This window comes from Protopterus annectens, chromosome 5.part1 (genome assembly GCF_019279795.1).
Source record: "Protopterus annectens isolate FY-2018-M chromosome 5.part1, PAN1.0, whole genome shotgun sequence".
In the NCBI taxonomy this organism is placed as follows: Eukaryota; Metazoa; Chordata; order Ceratodontiformes; family Protopteridae; genus Protopterus; species Protopterus annectens.
In genome coordinates, this window is record NC_056736.1 from 367766775 (window position 1) to 367792697 (window position 25923).

At 44.8% G+C, this 25923-nt stretch overlaps 1 protein-coding gene across 1 annotated transcript in view; it reads right to left on the reverse strand.

Annotated features, from left to right (window-relative positions):
* The window catches only part of RRM1 (ribonucleotide reductase catalytic subunit M1), an 848556-nt gene that overhangs the window by 757756 nt on the left and 64877 nt on the right, over positions 1-25923 (reverse strand). Inside the window, exons 2-4 of the mRNA XM_044073038.1 lie at positions 15828-15916; positions 15078-15255; positions 13675-13775 (exon numbers count right to left, since the gene is read on the reverse strand). Coding sequence (XP_043928973.1) covers positions 13675-13775; positions 15078-15255; positions 15828-15916 — 368 coding nt within the window. The remainder of the gene's footprint in view (positions 1-13674; positions 13776-15077; positions 15256-15827; positions 15917-25923) is intronic.

Consider the following 25923-nt stretch of genomic DNA (forward strand, 5'->3'; position numbering starts at 1 on the left):
GGTGGACTTGGACCAAAGCAACAGATGAGGAAAGACTCCACACTGCCAACCTTCTTGAGCATTTTACAATACCCCTTTGGCACTGACCCCCTTGTGTCACCTGGTGGATAGCCAGACAGCTAACAGAGGAGACTCAAAGTTAGAAGTGGGAAAGTTCACCTCTATTAAGAGGAGAGTCCCTCTGCGATTGGTCCTCAGACTGCTCCTTTTGGCATTTACTTCAGAAGGAAATGCCAATATTAAGGGCCTCTGGCTGACAATTTGTAGACTACTGCAAATTAGGAGCAGAATCCAAAAAGTACAGTTTTGTACCTACCATAAAATGTAGATGTCCGATAGATATGCAACTGCAGTCATAACATATGGGTTGTCCTGCCTCAGGCAGCCCTCGGTCGGCCGAATTCCAAAGTCTGGGTCCGGCGTCAGCTGGTGTTGCCTCCTCTCAGACATTACAACGGCTGGAGTATAAAGGCCTCAGCCGACGCCATCTTCAGTGTTTCTTGCCCCAGATGCCAGGTGCCCTCCTAGGAAGGCTAAATTTGATGAATGGATAAACAATTCCAGACATGCACAACAGTAATAAACAGATACACCATAGGAGATACCCCCAGCTAATAGGGATAGGGGGAACCCATAAAGAAAAAAAAGAGGGGAAGGAGGGAGGGAAAATCCGACTGCAGTTGCACATCTACCGGATATCTACATTTATGGTAGGCACAAAACTGTACTATGTCCTTCAAGAATGCAACTGCAGTCATAACATATGGGTTGAATACCATAGCCAAGCTGGGGGTGGATGGAGCTAAGAAAAAGATAGTGTAGCTAAAATGCCCTGCAGGACTGCCGAAGCAAAGCCTGCTCGGGATCTGGAGTATAAAGGCAGGTTGTAGTGTTTGGAAAATGTATGCACGGAGCTCCATGTAGCAGCCTCTAGAATGTCCTTTGTACCCACTCCTCTTAGGAAAACTGTGGATGTGGCTATAGCTCTGGTGGAATGTGGCCTAATATTGGCTGGCACACTTTCCATGGTAAGAATAGCAGAAACTGATGCAGTGTCCAATCCATTTTGAAATGGTTTGCTTGGAGATTGCTTTTCCTTTTATTCCAGCAGCATAGGCTACAAACAGCTGGTCAGACTTTCTGGTGGCCTTAGCTCTGTCCAAGTAGTAGCGTAGTTGCCTGTCTATGTCCAAGGTATGCAGCAGTCTTTCCCCTCTATTTTGAGGATTGGGGAAGAAAGTAGGAAGGCGAATAGCTTGATTTAGAGACACCCTGGAAATTACCTTTGGCATGAAAGAAGGATTTGTTCTTAGAGACTCTGTCCTGATGAAAAATGAGGAAAGGAGGTACTGCCATGAGTGCCTGTATCTCCGAGGCTCTTCTTGCTGATGTGACTGCCAATAGAAAAACCGTTTTCCATGATAGAAATTGCATCTCTGAGGTTGCTGCTGGCTCAAAGGGAGGAAGAGTTAATTTTTCCAATACAAAATTGAGGTCCCATGCAGGTACTGGTTGTTTTCTGGGAGGCTTTATATTCTTTATCCCTCTTAGGAACTGTCTTAGCAAAGGATGTGAGAACACTGGTGGATCACTATTGTATCTTGCTGAGATTGCTGAGGCATGAATCTTTATGGAAGAATATGCGAGTCCAGACTGAAACATTTCTGCCAAGTATTCCAATATGAGGTATACTCAGTACTGTTGTATCCTGACCCCTGTTGGCAGCCCAGATGCTGAATCTCTTCCACTTGGCTGAATAGGTTTTTCTGGTGGAAGGTCTGCGTGCTTCCAATAAGATGTCCTGAACTGACTTTTCCGAGTGGCAGTGGAAGGAGTTAAGGTAACTTCCAGGCTGTCAGATGTAATGTTTTCAGGTTTTGGTGAACAGTCCTGTAGTTGTGTTGTTAGGAGCAGGGGCCATAGGGGCAGAGGCCATGGTTTGGTCCGAGTTATGCTCAACAGCAACGGACAGTGTTGCTTTGGCCAGTCTGGAGCTATCAAAATGCCTGTTGGTTGTTCTGCTTTGATCTTCAAGATCACCTTGGTCAACAGTGGCAGAGGAGGAAATGCATAAATGTTTAGGGAATTCCAGCTGAAGGAGAGAGCATCCGTTGTCCAGGCTAGAGGATGGTGGGTCCTGGTGCAGAACTTTTCCAGGTGATGATTCGTGTGAGACGCAAAGAGATGTCCGGTCTTCCCCATGTCTTTGTTATTTGCAAGAAAATGTGGGGATGCAGCATCCATTCGTGTGGATCCAAGAAATTTCTGCTCAGCTTGTCCGCCAGTACATTGTCCTTGCCTGGCACAAACTGGGATTGCAGGTGTATCTTCAGACTCTGTGCTTTTTCCCCAGAGAATCATTGTTAGTCTGCAGAGGGGGTATGAATGAGTCCCTCCCTGCTTGTTTATATACCACATGACAGTGGTGTTCTGTCCTTATTAGTAAATGTCCTTGTTGCAGTGATTTTTCGAAACTCGATTGCATGCATCACTGCCAACATCTTTTTGGTTTATGTGCAGATGTCATTCCTTTGGTGTCCACTGACCTTGAACGCATCTGCCCTCCATGTGCACCCCCCATCCATGATCTGAGGAGTCTGTTGTAATTATTTGACCTGCTTGAGGTCTGTTGAAAGACATGCCTGACTGACTTGCTTGAGCCCACCACAATAATTCTTTTTGCAGACATGGAATAAGTGGGATTACGTCCTCTAGGCTTTGGCTGTGTTGGGACCATAAGCTTTTCAAATACCATTGCAGCTTTCTCATATGAAGTCTTGCCAAAGGTATCAGAAGAATGCATGATGCCATGAATCCCAGGGCCTGCAGGAGTTTCCTTGCAGTCAGCTGGGAGAGCTGTGCTAGGCCTTTGAAGTACTCTGATAACTGCTGTTTTTCCTCTGAGGTAGGCCATTTTTGTTTGTGTGTCCAGTTTGGCTCCTAGGAAAATCTGTTGGGATGGCAGTAGTCTTGATTTCTGAATGTTGACTGTGTATCCCAAGGCCTGTAGTAATTGCATGACATAGTCCAAGTTTTTTTATTAAGGTTTGTCTGCTTGTATGAGGCAGTCGTCCAGGTAGGGGTATATTTGAATTCCCTGGAGTCTGCAGTGTGCCACTACTGATGCCAGGCATTTCGTTAACACTCTGGGCGCAGTAGATAAGCCAAACAGCAATGCTGAGAATTGATAATGCTCTGTCCCTGCAAGAAATCTGAGGTATCTTCTGCAGCTTTGTCTGATTGGGACATGCAGGTATGCCTCCTTGAGGTCCAGAGTGACCAGCCAAGACCCCTTGCCCAGCATGGGAAGGAGCTGCTGTAACGTCAGCATTTTGAACTTTGGCACAATGAGAAATGTATTTAGAGTAGACAAGTCCAGTATAGGCCTCCATTTGTTTCTTTCTTGGAACAAGGAACAGTCTTGAATAAAATCCCTGGCCTTGTTCCTGAGGAGGTACCTTTTCTATTGCTTTTATACTTAATAGCTTTGAAATTTGAATGAGTGCCTCTGCCCTTTGTGGCAGGTTTGGCATGCCTTGTCGGTAAAGTATGGAAGTGGAATCTGTAACCCTTGTCTATTAAATCCAGAATCCAGTTGTCCTTGGATAAGATGCGCCAGTTTTTTGAGAAGGATAATTTTCCACCCAAGGGTGCTTCTCTGAGCCCTTGTAGGCGGTATGAAAGTCAAGTCATTGTGATTGTCCTTGTGGTGCAGCTGGACTGGCTGCAGCACTTTGATTTGTAGGTTGCCATTGGCTGCCCCTGTAGGAGCCTCGGTATTAGCCTCGGCCATGCCTGTTCTTTCCCCTTTGAAACTTGTCTTGAGTCTGGGAAGGACCAATTCTTTGAAGGCCAGTTTCTACGGAATCTAGGTGGCTGAACCTGGAGGAAATCCTTGACTGTCTGTACTGACTTAGCTTTTTCCTCAATGGACTTCAACACATCTTGTGCATTAGCACCAAAAAGCTTCCGTTTTTCCAGAGGTGCATCAAGTAACTTTACTTTGACATGGTGTGGCAGTGGCTGATCTTTTAACCAAGCATGCCGACCTATCACAGCCCCAGTCATAGCTGCCCTACATGAAGCCTCCAATGCATAACCACACTGAAGAAAATGGTTAACCTGCTGAGTTTTATGTATGTGATCCTGCAATGCCTTTTTATCAAATAGGCTCAGGAGAGGCTAACTTTCTGTAAATCATCCAGTAAAAAATCCTGGTACTGAAATGTATGAAAAAGGCAGTTAAGTGACCTCATGGCTAGGGTGGTAGAGGTATAAACTTTTTTACCCCATCTCTCCATAGACCTAGCTTCCCTATCCGCTGGCAAAGGATTCTTGGCAGTGGAAGTAGCCACTCCCTTGGGACCCTGTGAAATAGTTTCTAAATCCACGGAGTGGGCCTTAGAGATGTTGGAGTGTCAGGGACTCATCTGTCTGGCTTGACAGGAGCAGGGGGGAGAGAATCAGGGTTAGCACTGGAGTCGGAGAAAACATCATCCAAAACATCCATCACAGGAGGAATAGCTAAAGGTCTGTGCTGGGGAAGCTTTAGGAAGGTACGAAGCCTTTTCCTTGAGTCAGAGAATTCCTGACCCTGCCATTGGAAATGTTCCCTCATTGAGTGCAGGACTTCACCAAAAGAGAAATCCTCTGGAGGAGAGGCAGAGGGAATTGATTCCTCAGCATCAGAGTCCTTATAGGCCTGGAAGGATTCTTCTTGAATATCTGAATGCTCAGAATCCCCAGAAGCCTCATCGGAAGAGGGGTTTTCAGACTGCTCAATTCTAGGCCTTTTCTCTGCAGGAGGCTGAGAACCTCTGTCTGGGTGAGGCGGAGACCCCCTGATAAGAGAAATAAGGTCTGCAGCAAGAGACATTATCTGTTTATCAGAGGGGGCCTGGACAGCAGGTTTAGGATAGGCCTTGGCCTGGCTGGCGGCCTTAGCACGTGCAAAGGCCTTGATGGACATAGATACAGGAGGCCTAACAGCCCCATGTGCAGGAGTAACCTTGTCCACCGGAATGGTGTGGTAAATCAAGAACTTCGGTTTCCGGAGGAAAAACCAACAACCGGCACCGGAGAGGTCTCTGGGACCGAAGGAAGAGTCGTCGGCCTGGAGCGGTTGAATTACCGCTTCCGCAGGGACTGAAGCACTAGCGGAGGGTCTAGGAGTAGAATCTGTAGAGGATGCCGGTCCCGGTCCTCCTGTTTTTTGGAAGATTGAGCTGTCTGTAGATCCGACGGCACGGTATACGCAAAGGATTCGCCGAAAAAGTCTTCAGCAAATTCTGCCCGGCACCCGAGTGCACTTATTGAAGCAAGCACAGGCAGCACAGGCTGAGACGTCGTGGTCTGGGCCCAGGCAAGGAAGACAGTAAGAATGGAAGTCTTTATGAGGTATTTGTTTACCACAAGACAAATAATTAACTCTCAATTTGTTCTGACATCGGCTGAGGCAAGAAAGAATGTTCCCCAACGGGGTACTTAGCTTTTAGATGACTTCGGTACTGAAAACACAGGAGCTGACCGACCTGCACTTGCGAACTGCTTCTGCTTCGGGCACCGCGCGGCAAGAAAGACTGAAGATGGCATCGGCCGATGCCTTTATACTCCAGCCGTTGTGACGGAGAGGAGGAGACACCAGCCGACGCCGGACCCAGACTTTGGAATTCGGCCGACCGAGGGCTGCCTGAGGAAGGACAACCCATATGTTAGGACTGCAGTTGCATTCTTGAAGGACATCTGGATGCTCTCCAGGAAGGGCTAACAGCTTGCATCAGACGCAAACTAAATTAAATGCTAGGAAATACAATTAAATGCCAGGAAATACAATTTAGAAAGTCATCTTCTCCGGGTTTAGCTATATTAACACACCCAACCCAATAGTCTGGGACTTTGGGCACATGATCAAAGGCTAAATTGCTGTGTTCCATAGTGAGGAAATAATTGCGTTGTGGAACTTAGGTCACTGTTGGATTGTATTTAGCATTCAAGCCCACAGATGCCACTTGTTTAATATCCAGGCAAAGGGGTAATGCCCAAAGGAACCATATGAAAAAGACTGCAGGGCATAGCATGTCCTATGTAGGACATCTCAAAGCCCTATCCTTGTATGGTTTCCTGCAGGCTGAGGAAGAGCTATGCCTGGCAGACTGCATAGTCAGACCTTACCCTGGATGACCTGCACATAAACAGCACCAGAATTACCATTTTAAAGGCTAGATCCTTACCTGGGACCTGTTGAAAGGCAAATATCCAGAGATTAACCCTTCTTTGAACAGGCCCCCCCATCCACGTAAAAAAAAAAAGTTTCCTCAATCCAAGTGCAACTGACAACCGGATTAGGAAAGTACAGTTGTGTACACTACCATAAGTGTAGATGTTAAGAGTGTTGCAGTCCTTACAAAGTGGGTTATCCAGCTCCTGGTAGCCCACAGTTGTCCAGAATACCAAAGTCCTTGGTATAGGATGTCTGTTGCCTTCGGTATTAAGCCTGACAACGGGTACAAAGGAAGGCAGCAGACTATTTCCTCAGTTTGCCTCAACTGTCAGGAGCCCCAAAAAGGTTAGACCAGGAAGAGAAAAGTCCAGTCTGTGTCCCAGGAGAAAAGGGGGCTGGAAGAAGAAACCAGTAATGCAACAGCAAATACACCAACATCTACATTTATGGTAAGTGTACACAAAGTACAGTTGTGTACATCTACCATAAATGTAGATGTTAGAGTGTCTTCACTGCTGCAGTCATGACTGTAGGGTTCTCCCCTGCTGGCAGGCAGCCCTCGGTCGGCCAGAATCCCAAAGTCTGGGTCCGGCGTCGGCTGTTCAACCGTGCTCCCTGATGTCAGAGCGCCAGGAGTATAAAGCAGACAGCCGACGCCATCTTCTCCAGTTTTTCTTGCCCCAGATGTCAGGAGTCCCAAAACCTTTGCAAATACACCTCAGAAGAATGGTGAAAAATAAGAACCACACAAAAATTAGAGGGGACAGGAGGGAGGGAAACCCAGATTGCAACAGTGAAGACACTAACATCTACATTTATGGTAGGTGTACACAACTGTATTATGTTCGTGTTTCACTGTTGCAGTCATGACTGTAGGGTAGAATCCCAAAGCTGAAAGGGAGGTGGTCGTAAAGAAGGGGTGGATAAAAGGCCCTGCAAGACTGCAGAGGCAAAGCCTGCCCTAAACGAGTAGAGCGGTAGATTGTAGTGCTTAGAGAAAGTATGCACTGAACTCCAAGTTGCAGCTTCCAAATGTCCTTGGTAGGAACTCCCCTGAGGAAGGCCGCAGAAGTGGCAGCAGCTCTGGTGAATGAGTCCGTACGCTCCCTGGGATTTGCTTTCCATGGTGTGAATAACAAAATCTGATTCCATGAGCAATCCATTTAGAAATGGCTTTACCTTGGGAACTTAAAGCATAAGAAACAATTTGTTCTGATTTTCTGATGTCCTTGGTTCTGTTCAGGTAAAAACGTAGCTGTCTGTGTACATCCAAGGAATGCAAGATCCTTTCCCCTTTATTTTGAGGAGTGGGGAAAAAGGTTGGCAAGTGGATAGCTTGATTTAAAGCCACTTTGGAAAGCACCTTAGGCAAGAAGGTCGGATTAGTCCTCAAAGATACCCTGTCTTGATGAAAAATATAAAGTTCCACAGCCATAAGAGCTTGTAACTCTGAAACTCTCCTGGCAGAGGTTAGTGCCAACAGGATAGCAGTCTTAGCAGTCTTCCAAGATAAAAACTTGATGTCAGAAGCTGCAGGCTCAAAAGGAGGCAATGTTAGTTTTTCCAAAACATAATTGAGATACCAAGCAGGAATGGGAGGAGATCTAGGAGGTCTTAAGTTCTTAGCTCCTCTGAGGAACTGTTCTCATGAGCTGGTGGGAAAAGATGGGAGGGTCTGTATTATAATGAGCAGAAATAGCAGAGGCATGGATCTTAATGGAAGAGAAAAAAAGGACACCTTTATGTAAGAGATATGTTAAAGTAATGTTAGGAAAAAGAGGATCAGAATCCCGAGCCTGCATCCAGGAACAAAATCTTTTCCATTTTCCTGCATAAGATTTTCTAGTGCTAGGACGTCTGGCTTCTAAAATGACATCCATAACCTGCTTGGGTAGGAAAGAAAAAGGCCCTGGATTAACCAGGCCGCCAGGCTGAGAGTTCTGACGTGTGTAGAACCTGACCCTGATGTTGGGACAGAAGGTTCAGAGACTGAGGTAAAACCCAAGGGGGCTCCAGGCATAGTTTTTTTTTTTTTTTTTTTTTTTTTTAAAAAAAGAGTTGGATACCAAAACTGCAGAGGCCAATTCGGAGCCAGCAAGATCATCATCTTGGGCTTGTCCCGTTTCATCTTCAAAACTTGTGGAAGAGGAGGTAGAGGCGGAAAGGCATATCCCAGAGAGGTTCCTCCAACTGAATGACAGGGCATCCACTTTCCAAGCTTCTCTGTGGAAAGTCCTGGTGCAAAAATTCTGTAGCTGATTTAGATGGGATGCAAAGAGATCTATGTGAGGACATCCCCATACTGCTGTTAAGTTCCGAGTGGAGCCCAAAAGGCCACTTAAGGCGATGTCTGCTTCAGGAGACACTGCAGATTAAGCGAACAAATCCCACAGTACCATTGATCAGGAATAAGTTACCACAAATGACTCCACCACTGTTTTACATGTGCTTTGAAAAGATAAATGCAAGTAGCTACAATAACTGCCTGGTATAAAAAATCCTAGAACCAGAATTTGCAGCTGCAGACTCAAACCTGCAAGCTAGCCATCAATACCTAATTAAGCCAAAGTCACTTTTCAGACGATGGGAGTTCAAGAAATTTAGAGTGGTCAAGGACAGGGGAAGAGATTCATGGCTCAATGTGGCCAAGGCACAAATTATGGGGACTTGCCCCAATACACTCAGTACTGATACTAGGGTTTAGTTGGCATGTAAAGAAAAGCTGCAAGCACTTCCAACCTCCTGGACCAAGTAAAAACCCTAAATGATTTGTTAAGCAAGATCAAGACACCAAGCTTACAGTGTAGCACAAAAAGGTGAAGGTGACCAGTTTGCAGCAGTCGTCTAAGGCAGCATTCCACAAACATGTCACAGAAGCAGAACCTGCTCTACTGAAGGTAGGTTTTATTCCAGTAGTTTTACTGAATTGTTATTCATATGTAGCCAGTACACCTTTTCTCCCCTCTACCTTTTGACAAGTTAAGTGGACATTGCTGCTGGAGGCACATGCTCTGTACATCTACCCATAATTGCACATCCTTGAAAAAATAGTTGCAGCAGAAACACGATTTAGGTTCATAGGTAGGTACTAGGCTATCTGCCCAAGGGCATTTATAAGCCTAGCCAGAGTGTCAGCTTTCACCTCATTGATTGAGCCTCCGTCAAGAAGAGCCTATGAAGTGATCCCAAGGGTGTATTTTCTGTTACCCATCCACTCGTCAAGCTCTCCCTTGGAATGCGTTAGTGAGGGGCTCTCCCTAATGTAGTTAGGCATTTTGTTCCAAAGCATGGGGAGTGCGACAGGAATCTATTCCCTCAAGCATGTTCTATTTATTGTTGTGGCGAGGTTTATCTCACTAGAGCGAGTGGCTCGCAGTGTCAAGATTACTTTAGGTGGAGCATGTCCCATCAATTCTGAGTTGGACATGGCTTTGTAAGTCGGGGAGATTAAGTGATAAGCCACCAAGTACAGCTGGAGTTTTTCCAGTCGGGCTGCATAGGACATACGTTTGGAGACCACTAATCCTCTTGAAGTACTTGTTGTCTTTCCAGCTGTTGGAAGTACCTTGTGAGATGCATCCCAAACAGAGCATTGTACTGTATGATGGGTCTGATGAGTGACTAGTAGAGGGGCACTATAACCTCTATTTCTAGATGCGAACCCGATGGGCTACATAGGATTTCCCAACTACTTTGGCAATATAATTGTCAAAGGAGAGAGATTACCATGTACTTGGGTCCCCAGATCTCATTACCTCTTCTGTATTAAGGGGGCTGCCACCTATGTGGTAATTCATGGGTGTTTTGTTTTTCCCCCAAACGGGATGACTATACATTTGGCATTTAGCTTGAGACCATGACTGACACCGGGTGTCAGTCTCAGTAAGGCCCTTTTGGAGAATGTCAGCCAGAGAGTCAATTATGGCTTCCGGTTTAAAGTCATCGGCAAACAGTGAGCCATAGTCCAGTGTTTGCCTGTACTTCTGAGAAGTACATGCCGAACAGTAGGGGTCCCAGGACCAAGCCTTTTGGGACACCATTTGTGACGTTTAGAGTGACCTGGAGCCCACTTCTCACCTGGAGCCCACTTCTCACCGTGCGAGTTCTAAGCCAGTTGGCAACCCATCTCGTGACGTAGGGGTTTATGTTCAGGTTGGTGAGTTTTTCTACAATTCCCAAGTGGGGAATGGTGTTAAAAGCCTTGGTGAGGTCAAGGTAGGCTGTGTGAACTACCTTCCCCTCATCTATGGCCTTGATGACCGTCTCGAAGTCAACCAGGTTTAGTAGGCATGATCTGCCCTTAAAGCAGAAGTGGGTCAGGTCAAGTGTTTGGAGTTTCCCAAAGTCTTTGTTAAGTTCCATAAGCTCCACAGCCTTGCAGACCAGGCTAGTCAGGCTTACGGGGCATTAAGTTACCAGAGTCAGTTGTGGCCCCTCCTTTTTGGAGCAGAACTGTTGCTGTGCGCCATTCTATGGGCACGTAGCCTATGGAGAGGCTGACGTTGAACAGTATGTTTAGGTGGGGGGGGTTAGTTTGTTCTGTAGTTTGTGCAAGACGCAGCTGGGGGACACCATCTGGCCACATTGACGCTATGCTTTTGGCAGGGCTGTTTTCACCTGTGCGTCTGATTTCCGGGACACGACACTTTTCTGGTATTGTTGTGGGCCCTTTGGGGGGTGAAGTTTGCACTGAATCTGCCAGGATGTTGGCAATCCATGGGTTCAGTATAGTCTGTGTTATTTTGCACTAGCTCAGAGCATATCTGCGAGTTGCCACTTAGATTCTTGACATAGCTAAAGGCTTTGTGGTTATCTTTTGAATCATTGGCTATTTTTCTTTCAAAGTTAACCTTAGAGGATTTTATGAGGGGCTTTAGTTTCTTACCGATACTGATCAGGCATGTCTTTCCTTCTTGGGATTTACTTTTTTTCTGAACTAGTTTCCTCCTATTGTATAGCATGTTTATGGCCAGGGTCCACCAGACTGGTTTCCTTCTCTTAGGGGAGAGTCTTGGTTTTGCTAGGGATGGCATGATCCATGCATTACTGTAGGTGCTCAGAGTGCATTTGTAAAGGTTTCTGCATCTTGGACAGCATTATCCTTTAGCATGGGGGCTGTGAAACTACCACCTGTCTTAAGGTGAAATTTGCTTTAGAAAAGTTTTTTTTTTTTTTTACTGTGGTTTCCTTAGTTGGGGGTGGTGGTGGGGTGTGGACTGATTAGTTTATGGTCCGATCTAACCAGTGATGGGTTAAACCTCTGGTGTGGAACACCTGTCGCCCATGTTGGTGATGACCAGATCCAATATGTAACCAGGTTTCAGATACTGCACAGATGTCAACGTTCTCCATACTGAGGAGTGCGAGCGCATACATTGAGATTTAAACTCCTGGCGTTTAGTAGCATAACCCTCTTATTTGATGTTTACTGAGGTGGGTTTGAATTTTGAGCCTTGCCTAAAAAAGGCACTATGGGGGCAGCAAGAGGCTTGGCCAGTATTCAAAAGCCTAGATGTGACAGGTGCAAGCAGTCTCTTGTGAAGCAAGGCCAGTCGAGCATGTCATCCCAGGCTGAGACACTGGATCCCCTAGGAATGACACTAGAAGCTTAGCCAATGTTGAAATTTATCAATTTATACTGTGGTATTCTTGGCGAGGGCAGGATGCTACTCAGGGTCATACCCACCTGGGCTACATGATCAGAGAGCTTTTCCATGTCTCTTCTCATGTAGTCCAGGGAGGTACATCTCAGGTCATTCACACCAACATGAACAATGAGTCATATTTGTACTGGTTCTGGAGTGACCCAAGTGCTTGTGTTATGTGGCAGATTCTGGCACCCGACAGGCAGCCAACAGTAACCTCATCCAGCCTAGTGAGTGGGACGTCAGTTAAATTTGAAATAAAGGAATACTGATGCAAAATTTTCATATGGAGTATGCAATTCACTTAATGGGTGTTTGACAATGCACAGCTATTAAAATGTTCATAGTGAACTCATTCAAAAGGGAAGACAGTGTGCATGTTATAGAGGCTTGGACCCTCAAAACAAGTCTTAAAGCCTCAACTGCCAGCAGGTGCACTGTAAAGAATGATAAAAGACATGCCTCAAAAAACTGTACCAAAACTTGTGCACTGGCAAGGAGCTTAGTTTATGTGGACCTCATTAGGAAAGGCCATCCACTAGGTGATAAAGCATGAACATGCAATCTTAGTAGATTACCATTTTGACTCAGAATTGCTCAGATTTATCACCCTCCAAATTCCGTCCTGTTAAGTTCCAGTTTAGAAGACAACGTCCGGGGAATAAAGCACTTCTTGCTTGCCTGCATGACAGGTCCACTCCCATCAGTACCATAACCAAATACCCTGGCTACAACTGCTTTAACCTTTCCTAGGTTCAAAAGGGTTTTTGGCAAGCTTCCTAAACCTTATTCTTGCAGGAGATACTGACCAATGTTTATATAAATTCAGTTTTGCAAGTCTGACTCCCACACTTCACACCTCAAAGTGGGGGGAACCTGAACTTTGTTAGATAGTGATGGCTAAAGGCTCACGAAGCAGATAAGTGCCCTCACACTGCTTTAACAGTCGTAGCATCTACTCTTGTTAACAAAGAGTTCCATGGCCCTGTACTGGTTGCAACCAATCTGGCATTTAACAAAAAAGTACCACTGCAGGATACTTCCAGACACTGGTTTAGCCTTTAAAGGAAACCTCAAGTCAGGTTAAGAAAGTTTAGCTAATCAGTCTTCCCAGAATCCACATGCAGTAAAAGTAGAGCTTTAACAGGGCTGGGTGCAGTGGCTGAGTAACATACCAGCATGTTATACATCCAACATTAGTAACAGCATTAAGTGACTTGATGCAAAGTTCTTGGGAAGTGAGAACTCCCTCAAACGATGCAGTTTATAGTAGTTGGACAGTCAGCTCCATTTACAGATGGAATCAGTAGCACATGTACTAAGTGGAGGTAGCCAGAGATGAGGCAGCTTTAGCATCTTGCCTTCTTCCATCAGATTTGTTGGGAAAACATTAAATGCAGATTCCCAATGATCACGGTTAGAAGTGTAGGCTGCTTTTAAGCCTCTGCCAATTAGAGTAGATCAGTCTGAAGGGTTGAAAGCAAAATCCCCCCCCCAAATAGTCAACATGAGGGATTATGCTTAAGTTCTGGCAAATTCAGTAACCAGTTACTGTCATCTCCTATACTTCTGTCACTTGAGCAGTTGAGTGACAAGGCAGTTGTCTGAATTGACACCATGGCACATTAGATTGCCTAGTCTACAACTGTTTAGAAATTTTGATAGAATGGGTAGGGGTTCTCTATCCATAGCCTGGCACATGTCAGTTGGAAAACAATTTCACTCTACCACAGCAATTACTTAAGGTAGCAACCAATTCACACTAGCTTTTCAGTACTTTTAAACTGAAATTTTAAAAAAGCTACTTACATCTTTGTTTGCCATGACAATGTTGTACGTTTCCTTACTTATCATGGGAGAGTGGCGCCCATTTCTTGGATTTATGTATCTATACAGGTCCTCCATCACATCTAATGGGGAGAAGTCAGCCAGATTAGATTTTATGCAAGAATGAGTTTTTATACAAGGTAGTAGTGTCATCTCAAATCTTAACTGCAACCAAAAAACTTGGATTGACAAAGTTGAAATACTGTGATCTCTGGCATACCAGAAGAGAAAACTGCAACAGCACTAAACATTAGGAGTATGAAATACAAACCTTTACTACTAGGCACAGATGTCTTCAACAACCCTACTGCAACAATGCATACACCAAAAACTTGCATTTTTAACAACCCTTTGGCATACAATATAAATTAAACCTTTCAAGCATACTTCTATTGCACTCCAGATTATTTAAGATGCCACTTAAAAATCAGTTCAATGAGAAATGGAAATCGAAACTTACAATTTTACTCTGTATTGAAGAGGTTTTGCATGCAGAGCTACCTCAGCAACCACAAATAGTTTCCAAAATATAATGCAGAGCTACCTATGGCATAATTGATAATTTGAAGTTGGTGACCTTTTCAGGATAGACCCAGAGTAGTTTTATACTACTAGGGAAAATTTGGCCTGGCACCAGGGAATTTCCCCTACTCTTCAATAGAGAAAACAGAATCTTACTTCCACCTCAGCTACCACCAACTCAAGCAGATGGGATCTCTAACACCTCATCTGAAGGACATTCAAGAGTACAGCACTCCCTTATGCTGCACTGCAGTGTCAGCAATCCACCTACCATAGTTTGAAGTGTTATGACTTGAGGCCAGCTTTTAATCTTAAGGGGGTTGAATTTTATACTTGAACAGGCCAATCCATACAATGGATTTACTACTAAAAAAAGCCAGGAAATTAGATCAATACACCAGTTAAACAAATCCATGGTAGTGCAGGGGTAGTGTTGTTGCCTCCCAGTAAGATTCTCGGCTGGAGTGCAGGCAGTGCCTTCTGTGTGGAGTCTGCATGTCCTCCCCACAATCAAGTGGCATTCTGAAAGACATGTGAATGGGCATGCCTTTGTTGAAGGTTGGGCATAGACCTGGCAACTTGGCACTGTAAAAATCTACTGAATCATTATTGGACCAGAGTTAGGCTGTGGCGACACCTAACAGGGAAAAGCCAAAAGACAAACACCAGTTAATCGAACCAGATAATTATGCAATAACCATAGGAAAGGTTAGTTTCTCTGGAGAGAAAAGCCCAGTTTAAGTATTAGCAGTATGTATGAACAGTGTTAAACCAAAACTTGCCACTGAAATAAAATCTATAAGTCTCATACTAGAAGGCCTTGTATAAGATTTCCTTACATAAGCTTTTTACAGAAAACTTACCACTGAACACCTTTTTAGTTTCTTTGTGCAAATTGGACACTGCAATTCGTGCTGCCAAGACAGCGTAGTCTGGATGTTTTGTTGTGAGAGTTGCAGAAGTCTCTGCAGCCAGTGTATCAAGCTCCACTGTTGTGACACCGCTGTACAAACCCTGAATCACCTTCATGGTGATTTGAGCCTAAAAATAGATGAGCATTCACTGTTGAACCATTAAGCACACATGCATTTGTTAAAATGTACACTAAATACTGGCCACAAATCACCTAATCAATAAACCTCTGAATTTCTATTAGAACATTTATTCAACATGCAGCAGCTATGCACAATTCCTTGCCATGCTAAAATTTTCTATACCAGAGGAATATGCTACAACTATCTGCAATACAGCTACAAATTTAATGCAAAATGTAAATGGATCATGCTTTCAATGCTCGCACATGGCATACTGAATCCAGTAAGACATTACTTTTGTGCAGCTACTGCATTAAACTAGTTTTGCAGTCTTAGACCATACAGACATGCAGTGTTAAACGCACTACAGAGTAGTCACATTGCAGAAGTTGGCATGAATACTTGGCTTAAGCGTGGATGTGAAAGAGTGGGTAACAGACATGAAAACGTAGCGCTCATTTTGAGGATAGACCAGAGCAATGTCTTTCACCACAGCACTCATCTATACAGAACTGGAAAGACATTAAGTGTAACTAAGTGCGCACTATTAAAAGTGCAGGACATTAGAGACATACTTACAGGATCCACAAATTCTGCATTGAGTCCATAACAGAGCTTCTGGATACGAGAGGTGATTTTGTCGAACATAACACGTTCTTGGCGGCCATCTGTTAAGGAAAATAGTGTTTAGAAGCATCCAGTAATAAGTGTCATCAGAACCCATTAGGGATGGTCCATCCCCCTCCCCACAAATCATCATTGTCAACACCTACATATTTTCAGACAAATCTTAGAACTCTCCAGAATATCAATTACAAATGGTAGACAAACCGGGTTTTGAAGCATAAGGGTTCTTTAACAGGCTTGCTCAAATATTGGCACAGTGACCTCCTTGAACCATTTACAGATGTAGAGTGCACTTATCCTGTTAACATAAGTCGCGTGTTTTATCCAAACTCCAACAAAAGAGCTGTCATTGACAATTCTGCCTACCACCACATTTCCAGCTGTGTGGGAACAAAACTCTCAAACCCTTACCAAAATCTCAAAAATATTCTTGATGCTTAAAGCCAAGGGCTTTCACCTTGATAACTCCAGTGATCAAAATAGCAGATGTAGAGAATTTGTGAAAAGCATAGGCAAACTCTTACATTATGAAGTTGGGCAACACCTTTGGAAAAGCCTACATCTACACAAGGTGATTTGCACTGACCACTTTAAACCTACAACCACACTAACTTATCCAGAGATCTGCACAGATGCAACTATTTTGTCACCGAATCTAGCCCCACCCAACATGTTTTCACATTAGCAGTACCATCTTCAACTTCCTCCCCATGGCGAGACAGTCAGGAAAATAATCAACTATTTTCCAAGCCGATCTAGAGTTTCCTACCACAGGTCACATCACAAGTTGTCCTTACTTGGGATACAACGCCCCTTTATCTGGTTCCGCAGCTACCTCAGACAGGCCATAAAAAAGTGGAAAAACTTCATATCTACAGGGACTCTTGAATTTTTACTCTTGGCTCCCTATATCAATACGTACCAATTAAAAATCGCTATAAAGTTAACATGCCACCACTGTTTAACATACCGATTTCACTTGTTACCAAGCAGCCCAGGAATCCCTCATTCAATGATACTTGAAACTGTTGCCAAGTTCAATAAACAATCTTATTCACCCCCAAGCAACTGAGCTCTTCAGTTTGCACCCGAATTAGTTCAGGAGCCATAATTTATGAAAATCTGAAATTAGGACCAAACCAAATGAAAAATTTACCAAAACATTGGCCCCCTTTACAGGGCTAAACCATATTTTAACCAATTATGCTACAAACATGTCAACCTTCATAGCCTTAAAGGACCACTATGGCAAATGATTAAGAAAACTTCAATCTTGCCATGATTTACTACACCTCCCGAAGCTGCCTGCAGCAAAATAAGTACTCATTCCTAATTTTATTTTGTTTTTACTCTTGTCTGCCCTCACGGGTGCAGACATCACAATTCCTTTGGAAAGGAAAATCTGTCCCATAATGCACAGACAGAGAACAAGTAGCCCTACCATTTGTTGTCAGACTAGACTTCCATTCACTTAAAATGGAACACCTAAAAAAAACTGCCAAGTTTGAGTCCGTGCATACCAGTCAATGACACGAGCTGCAGAGTTTTACAAATGTTGTTCCTACTGATGTACTACACATTCTCTGAAGAAACTTGCAGTGTCAAATTACGGAGATAAAAAAAGACTTCATAAGGAGCAGTTTTGCAAGTTTCAATTCCTGGTCAGGTTACTCCTCCCATCTCCCCTCCTTCAGTGGGCTAGTCACACATTTCCAGCTTGGGTAGATTCAACTATTTAGTCAGCTTTGCATGACAATAGACTTAAAAAAAAAATCACAGCCTGGCGTGCCACTAAATCTGTTCCCTTGTAAGTCTCCACTTCTGAAGTGGATTTACCAGGGGGAAAAAAAGCAACCGCATCAGTCCAGAGTTTAGGCCAGTCCATCTATTTTTTAAAATGTGCAAAGTAAAATATTCAACTTGTAACCACACATTGTTATCTTCACATAGTTATTCTCTAATAGCTTAACCTGAGCTTACAGTATTTAATGATAAATTTTACAACACTTCATTTTCTTAATGACCTCCCAAGCCTCTGATGTGAGCTAGTACTTCTATTTCAACGATAAAAAAAAGACAAAACCAACTGCTACACAAAGCCAGGGATCTGCACACCAAATTTGAAAATCCGTAAAAAATGTCCAAACCAAGTAAACTTGTACTTAACATTTATTTAAGCCACAAGTGCCTGTTTAGCTTTGTCAGTGACTCCTCACCAACTTCCTCAGAACAGGAAATTAACATTCAAACACATCCTGTTTAAATATTACAATACAACACACAACCACACACACACACACACACACACACACACACAACCCCACACACACACACACACACACACACACACACACACACACACACACACACACACACACACACACACAACCACACACACACACACACACACACACACAACCACACACACACACACACACACACACAACCACACACACACACACACACACACACACACACACCCCACACACACACACACACACACACACACACACACACACACACACAACCACACACACACACACACAACCACACACACACACACACAACCACACACACACACACACAAACACACACAAACACACAACCACACAAAACCACACACACACAACCACACACACACAACCACACACACACACAACACCACACACAACACCACACACACACACAACCACACACACACACAACACACACACACAACCACACACACACACAACCACACACACACACAACCACACACACACACAACCACACACACACACACAACCACACACACACACACACACACACAAACCACACACACAACCACACACACACACAACCACACACAACCACACACAACCCCACACACAAACGCACACAACCCCACACACACACACACACAACCACACACACACACACGAGACCACACACACACACACACGAGACCACACACACACACACACACACAACCACACACACACACACACACAACCACACACACACACACACACACACACACACACACACACAACCACACACACACACACACACACACACAACCACACACACACACACAACCACACACACACACACACAACCACACACACACACACACAACCACACACACACAACCACACACACACACACACACAACCACACACACACACACACAACCACACACACACAACCACAACCACACACACACACACACACAACCAAACCACACACACACACACACCCACCACACACACACAACCAACCACACACACACAACCAAACCACACACACACACACACAACCAAACCACACACACACACACACACAACCAAACCACACACACACACACACACAACCAAACCACACACACACACACACACACAACCAAACCACACACACACACACACAACCAAACCACACACACACACAACCAAACCACACACACACACAACCAAACCACACACACACACAACCAAACCACACACAACCAAACCACACACAACCAAACCACACACAACCAAACCACACACAACCAAACCACACACAACCAAACCACACACACACACAACCAAACCACACACACACACAACCAAACCACACACACACACAACCAAACCACACACACACACAACCAAACCACACACACGTTATTTAAACTTCTCCTCTTCCCCTCTATCCACCATTTGAACTTTTCCACTCTGACATTTGCTTTATGAGTAAATTATGAACTGCCATCCTCATGTCAGCACATTTCAATGCTGCATAATATTGCATTTAGTCTAATAGGGTCATAGGTAGGTACTAGGCTATCTGCCCAAGGGTCTATGTAAGCTTAGCCAACAAGGTTCCCTGGATTATGCCACCCAAGAAAGTTATTTTCTTGTGCCACTCTAGCAGTGCCACAGAAGTGATTCCCGGGGTATATTTCCCATTTCCCATCCACTCACATTTTTCGTGGAGTGCCAATGAGGAACTTTGCATGATGGGTAGCATGTTCCAGAGTACGGGAATTCTCTGGGACAGGAATCTATCCCTCCAGCATGGCCTGTTAATCGTTGTGACAAGCTTTAGGTCCCTAGAGCGTGTAGCTCAGAGGGATTGGGATTTCTTTAGGTGTAGCATGTCCAACAGCTCTGGGAACGACATAGCCCTTGGGCCGATAGCCTGGTACCTACCTAGGAGTAGGCAATATGCTACAGAGTAAAGCTGGAGTTCTTTTGAGATTGTCAGTGTAGGGCATCTGTTTGAGGCCAGTAATACTGAGGTACTTCTGTCACTTTCCAGCTGCTGCATTGTACTCTATAATGGGTCTAATATGCATCTAGTAGAGGGGAACAATTACCTCTTTCCCTAGAGGAGAACCCTTTTGTGATTAGGTGTGCCATGTAGGACTTCCTGACTACTGTGATAATGTGATCAAAGGAGAGACTACTGTCCACCTGGGTCCCAAGGTCTCTTATCACACAGTGTTAGACTGCTGCCTATGTGGTAGTTCATAGCTACAGAGTTTTTACCAAAGGGGATGACAATGCACTTTTTGGCATTGAGCTTGAGGCCATGGCTCTGACACCCGGCATCTGTCTCGGTGAGGCCATTCTGTAGGATGTCCACATCATTTGGGGACTACTATGGCTCCTAGTTTTCAGAGAAGTAGATACCAAACAGGAGAGGTCCCATGACTGAATCATGTGGTATTCCGTCACTGGTCTGATGTCAGATTTGGAGTCTGCATATTTTAGTGGGTTCCGTCAATGAGCCAGTTGGCAACCCATCATGTGACGTAGGAATTTATACCTACGTTAGGGAGTTTAGCTATAATTCCAGAATGGGGGATGGTGTCAAAAGTCTTGGCAAGGTCAAAATAGGCTGTGTGAACCACCTTAGCCTCATCTACGGCTTTACGGACTGCCTCAAAGTAGTCAATTAGGTTCAGGATGCATGATCCGCCTTTCACAAACCCGAACTGGGTGGGGTCCGGAGTTTGGAGGCTACCAATGTCTTGTTTATGAGTTCCATGATATGCTCCATGACCTTGCAGACCAGGCTAGTCAGGCTAATAGGGAGACAGTTCCCAGATCAGTGGTGGCTCCCCCTTTGTGGAGTGGGATAACTATTGCACAGCACCATTCAGTGGGCACAAAGCCTGATGTGAGGCTATGACTGAACATGGTGCTTAGGTGGGGAGCCAGTTAATTCTGAAGTTAGTGTAAAATGCAGCCTGGGATGTTGTCCAGTCACATAATGACTAGGTCTAGGATATTGGTGCCCTTGGTGGGGGTTTGGTTAAGTTGATCCAGGGTACTGGAATTTATGAATTCCAGAAAGTGTTGAGCGAAGGAGTTGGTACACGAGTAGTTTTCCCAGTTAATGGTGGGGTAGTTGAAATCGCCCATTATTAGGGTGTTTGAACCCCAATATTTTCTGGTACATCAAGAAGAGAGTGGTAATCCTGGGGCATGATGGGGGATCTGTAGCAAACTACAATTTGGATTGCAGTTTTGCCCAGAGTTAGTTGCACTTTGCATGCTGTGTTTTTGGCTTTAAACAGTGCAGCTTTTACCTGTGTAATTGTGATTACAGGGATTCTGCATTCTTCCTGTATAGATATGGGCCCTTTAGGGTGTGAGAGGGTGGTAAAAGTTAGCACTGAACCCACCTGCCAGGATGTTTGCAATATCAGTTGGTTCTGTAATTTTCATGATGTTGTACTGTAACTCAGAGCAGGTCTGGGTGTTGCCATTGAGAGTCTTGACATAGCTAGAATGCTTTGTGGCTGTCCTTAGAATCAGTGGCAATTTTATTTTCATAGCTAGCTTTAGAGGCTCTTATAAGGGATCTCAGCTTCTTACTGAGGCTGACCAGGGAGCTCCACCACTCATGGGATTTTACTCTTTTGCAACAGTTCCTTCCTTCTGTTGTAGAGTTTATGGCAGGGGACCACCAGATTGACTTCACTTTTTTTGGAGGATAGCTTCTTGGTTCTGTTTGGGATAGCATGATACATGCACTCATGCAAGTGCTTAGAGTGCATTTGTGTAGGATTCAGCAGTCGTAACTGTATTGTTAATCTGCATGGGTGTCATGAAGTTCGCCACTTCTGTCTTGAGCATGAAGTGGGCTTTGGAGAAATTTACCGTGGTTTCCTTAATGGGGGTGGGGGATGTGATATCTAGGGTGATTAGCTTAGTCGGATATGACCAATGAGGGGTTTACTTCGGGTGTGGAACACTGGTCACTCATGTTGGTAATGACTAGGTCTAGGACATGGTTGCCCTTGGTGGGGGTTTGGTTAAGTTGATCCAGGGTACTGGAATTTATGAATTCCAGAAAGTGTTGAGCGAAGGAGTTGGTACACGAGTAGTTTTCCCAGTTAATGGTGGGGTAGTTGAAATCGCCCATTATTAGGGTGTTTGAACCCTAATATTTTCTGGTACATCAAGAAGAGAGTGGCAATCCTGCGGCATGATGGGGGATCTGTAGCAAACTACAATTTGGATTGCAGTTTTGCCCAGAGTTAGTTGCACTTTGGTAACCTTGGATGCATTAAGCTGAGCAACTAGCCTGGGAGGTGTGGATATCCTTAATGAATATGGACACCTCTGCCTTTGGTGTTCCGGTCCAGGTTACATGGCTGAAAAATGTGATACGAGTTATAGCCTGGTAGTTCAGGGGGTGCACTCTGGAGCCTTGAACCAGGTCTCAGTCACTGTACAGATATCCATGTTCTCCATTTTAAGTAGTGCCTTGAGTGCATTTTGAGATTTAGACTTCTAGAGTAGCATATTACTGTTTTTTTGCTCACCTGTTCCTGTTACGGTGGTGAATTTGTCATTTGAACCTTTCCTAAAAAAAAGGCACTATAGGGGTGGCAACAGCCTTAGCCAGTATCTGGAATCCCAGGGGGCGACAGGTGCAGACCATCTGTGGCAAAGCATCGTGGGCTGTCTCCCATGTCATCACAAGCAGATAATGTAGTAAGGGCATATTAGCAGCTGAACAAACAAAGGTGATAGATAGCCATTCAGAAAGCGTTTTAGCCACTGGTCTACCTTTTCTGGTTTCAGAGAATAACAGAGCTGGTCTGATTTCCTAATATCTTTTGTCCCACTTAGATATAATCTTCTGGTGGATGGCTTATGGGAAGACAAAAGGATCAGTTTTGTCTCATTGGAAAAGAGATTAAGCCTGGGTATGAAGAGAACTTGAGCAGCCAAGCCCGTCAGCTTCAGTGACCACAAGGAAGGAAGGAGGTCCCCCGACGGATGTGTGAGGTCTGGAACTGGGTCCAGAATCCATGGATCCTCCAAGAGATGAAAAATGGGAACCAAATCTGCCGAGGCCAATGAGGGGCTATAAGAATGGCCCTTCCCAGAGATTTTGCTTTCTGTAGAAATCTGGGCATCAACGAGATGGGAGGAAATTCATAGAGGAGATATGGACAATAATGTACAAGTGAGTCTCTCAGGGGTTCTCCCAGCTTCTGCATTTCATGATGTGGCTGGCAAAAAGACCACAGCAAGGCTGGCCCCATTTGCAGAAAAAAACATCTGCAATCTGAGACCACTTGTGCGGCAACAAGATTGCCCTGCTCAGTCTGCTATCACACTGGATCTTCCCAGAATGTGCATTGCCAACAGAAAGTGCTGGGAGGAGACAGCCCACTTCCAAACGGAGGGCTTCAGCAAAGGGGTAAGACTTGGTCCCACCTTGATTGTTAAAAAAGTACCAGACTTCACTGTCTGAATTGCAATTGTTTCTAGAGGAAGAGAGTCCTGGAAGCACTGCAACACCAGAATATGCAGATGCAACTGTCCATGTGCCTTGGGCAGTCTTTCCCTGAAAATGCACCCCTCCCTCCACACCCCACCAGGAAAGCATGTGTGGTCACAGTGGCTATTGGAGGGGATAGTACAAAGGGGCATCCTATGGTTACATGGAGACTTCCACCACCACTGGAGATCTCTTGCAAGAATATGTAATTAAAATAGTATGCTTCATTGGAAGTTCCTGATAAGACCATTGAGTGAACAGCAGCTATTGAAGAATCTGCATATGCATCCTTGCTAATGGTATGGCCAAGATCGCTGCAGCCAAACCCAATACTTTTAGAACTTCTGCGGCTGCTGCTCTGATACCAATGAGCTAACCTTCTGGCAAAGAAAACTGGTAATCAGAGTGGTGGTTGAAGTGTCAACTCCACCCCTATAAAAACTATATGCTGCGATGGCGATAAGGCAGACTTTTCTGAGTTGACTAATGCCCAAGGGATGTGCAGAGTGTCAGTGTATTCCCTTGCCTGAATCAGTTAAGCCTGGTGGTGGAGGTATGGAGCCAATTGTCCAGGTATGGAAACACCTGGAATGCTAGACTCCTCAGGTGAGCCATGACCACTGCCATGCATAACACCGAGGGCTGTAGTGAGACCAAAGGGCAGGGCTTGAAATTTATGACTGGCTCCCAGCCAGAAACGCAGGTGATCTCTGGATGGCCTGGCCATTTTTATGTGGTAGTACACATCTTTGATACATCTAGTACATCCAAATGTCTTTCCCTAAAAAGGGAAGTAGACTGTAGTGACCATCTGGAACTTTTCACAAATTGGTAGAGTCTGCTGAGGTCCAAAATGGGTCTCCAGTCCCCCGTTTTCTTTGAGCCAAAGAATCTAGAGCAACTTATTAGGCCGCCGAGGAACAGGCTCCATGGACTCCTGCGACTCCCACACCCTTCGAGAGACCAGCTGCATGAGCTCATCGAAGGGCCGAGACATCTAAGAGGTGGAAGGTTGACACCCGAAAGCCTAGAGGAGAAAGTACAGTTGTGTACACCTACCATAAATGTAGATGTTAAGAGTGTCTTCACTGTTGCAGTCATGACTGTAGGGTTCTCCCCTGGGGGCAGGCAGCCCTTGGTCGGCCAGAATCCCAAAGACTGGGTCCAGCGGTTGGCTGCTCAACCTTGCTCCCTGAAGTCAGAGCGCCAGGAGTATAAAGCTGACAGCCAACACCATCTTCTCTAGCTTTTCTTGCCCCAGATGTCAGGAGTCCCAAAATGAAAGTGGTCCCATAACCTTTGCAAATACACCTCAGAAGAATGATGAAAAGGGAAATACACAAAAGTAAAAATAAGAGGGGACAGGGAGGGAAACCCAGACTGCAACAGTGAAGACACTAATATCTACATTTATGGTAGGTGTACACAACTGTACTATGTTCATAGTGTTACTTGCAGTCATGACTATAGGGTAGAATCCCAAAGCTGAAAGAAAGGGAGGTGGTCATAAAGAAGGGGTGGCTAAAAGGCCCTGCAAGACTGCAGAGGCAAAGCCTGCCCTAGACTTAGAGTAGAGAGGTAGATTGTAGTGCTTAGAGAAAGTATGCACTGAACTCCAAGTTGCAGCTTCCAAAATGTCCTTGGTAGGAACTCCCCTGAGGAAGGCCGCAGAAGTGGCAGCAGCTCTGGTGGAATGAGTCCGTATGCTCCCTGGGATTTGCTTTCCATGGTGTGAACAAAATCTGATTCCATGAGCAATCCATTTAGAAATGGTTAGTTTTGAAATGGCTTTACCTTGGGAACTTGAAGCATAACAATTGTTCTGATTTTCTGATGTCCTTGGTTCTGTTCAGGTAAAAACGTAGTGGTCTGTGTACATCCAAGGAATGTAAGATACTTTCCCCTTTTGAGGAGTGGGGAAAAAAGGTTGGCAAGGGGATAGTTTGATTTAAAGCCACTTTGGAAACCACCTTAGGCATGAAGGTCGGACTAGTCCTCAAAGATACCCTGTCTTGATGAAAAATATAAGATTCCACAGCCATAAGAGCTTGTAACTCAAACTCTCCTGGCAGAGGTTAGTGCTAAAAGGATAGCTGTCTTCAAAGAAAAACTTGATGTCAGAAGTGGCAGGCTCAAAAGGAGGCAAGGTTAGTTTTTCCAAAACATAATGGAGATCCCAAGCAGGAATGGGAGGAGATCTAGGAGGTCTTAAGTTCTTAGCTCCTCCGAGGAACTGTCTCATGAGCTGGTGGGAAAATATGGGAGGGTCTGTATTATAATG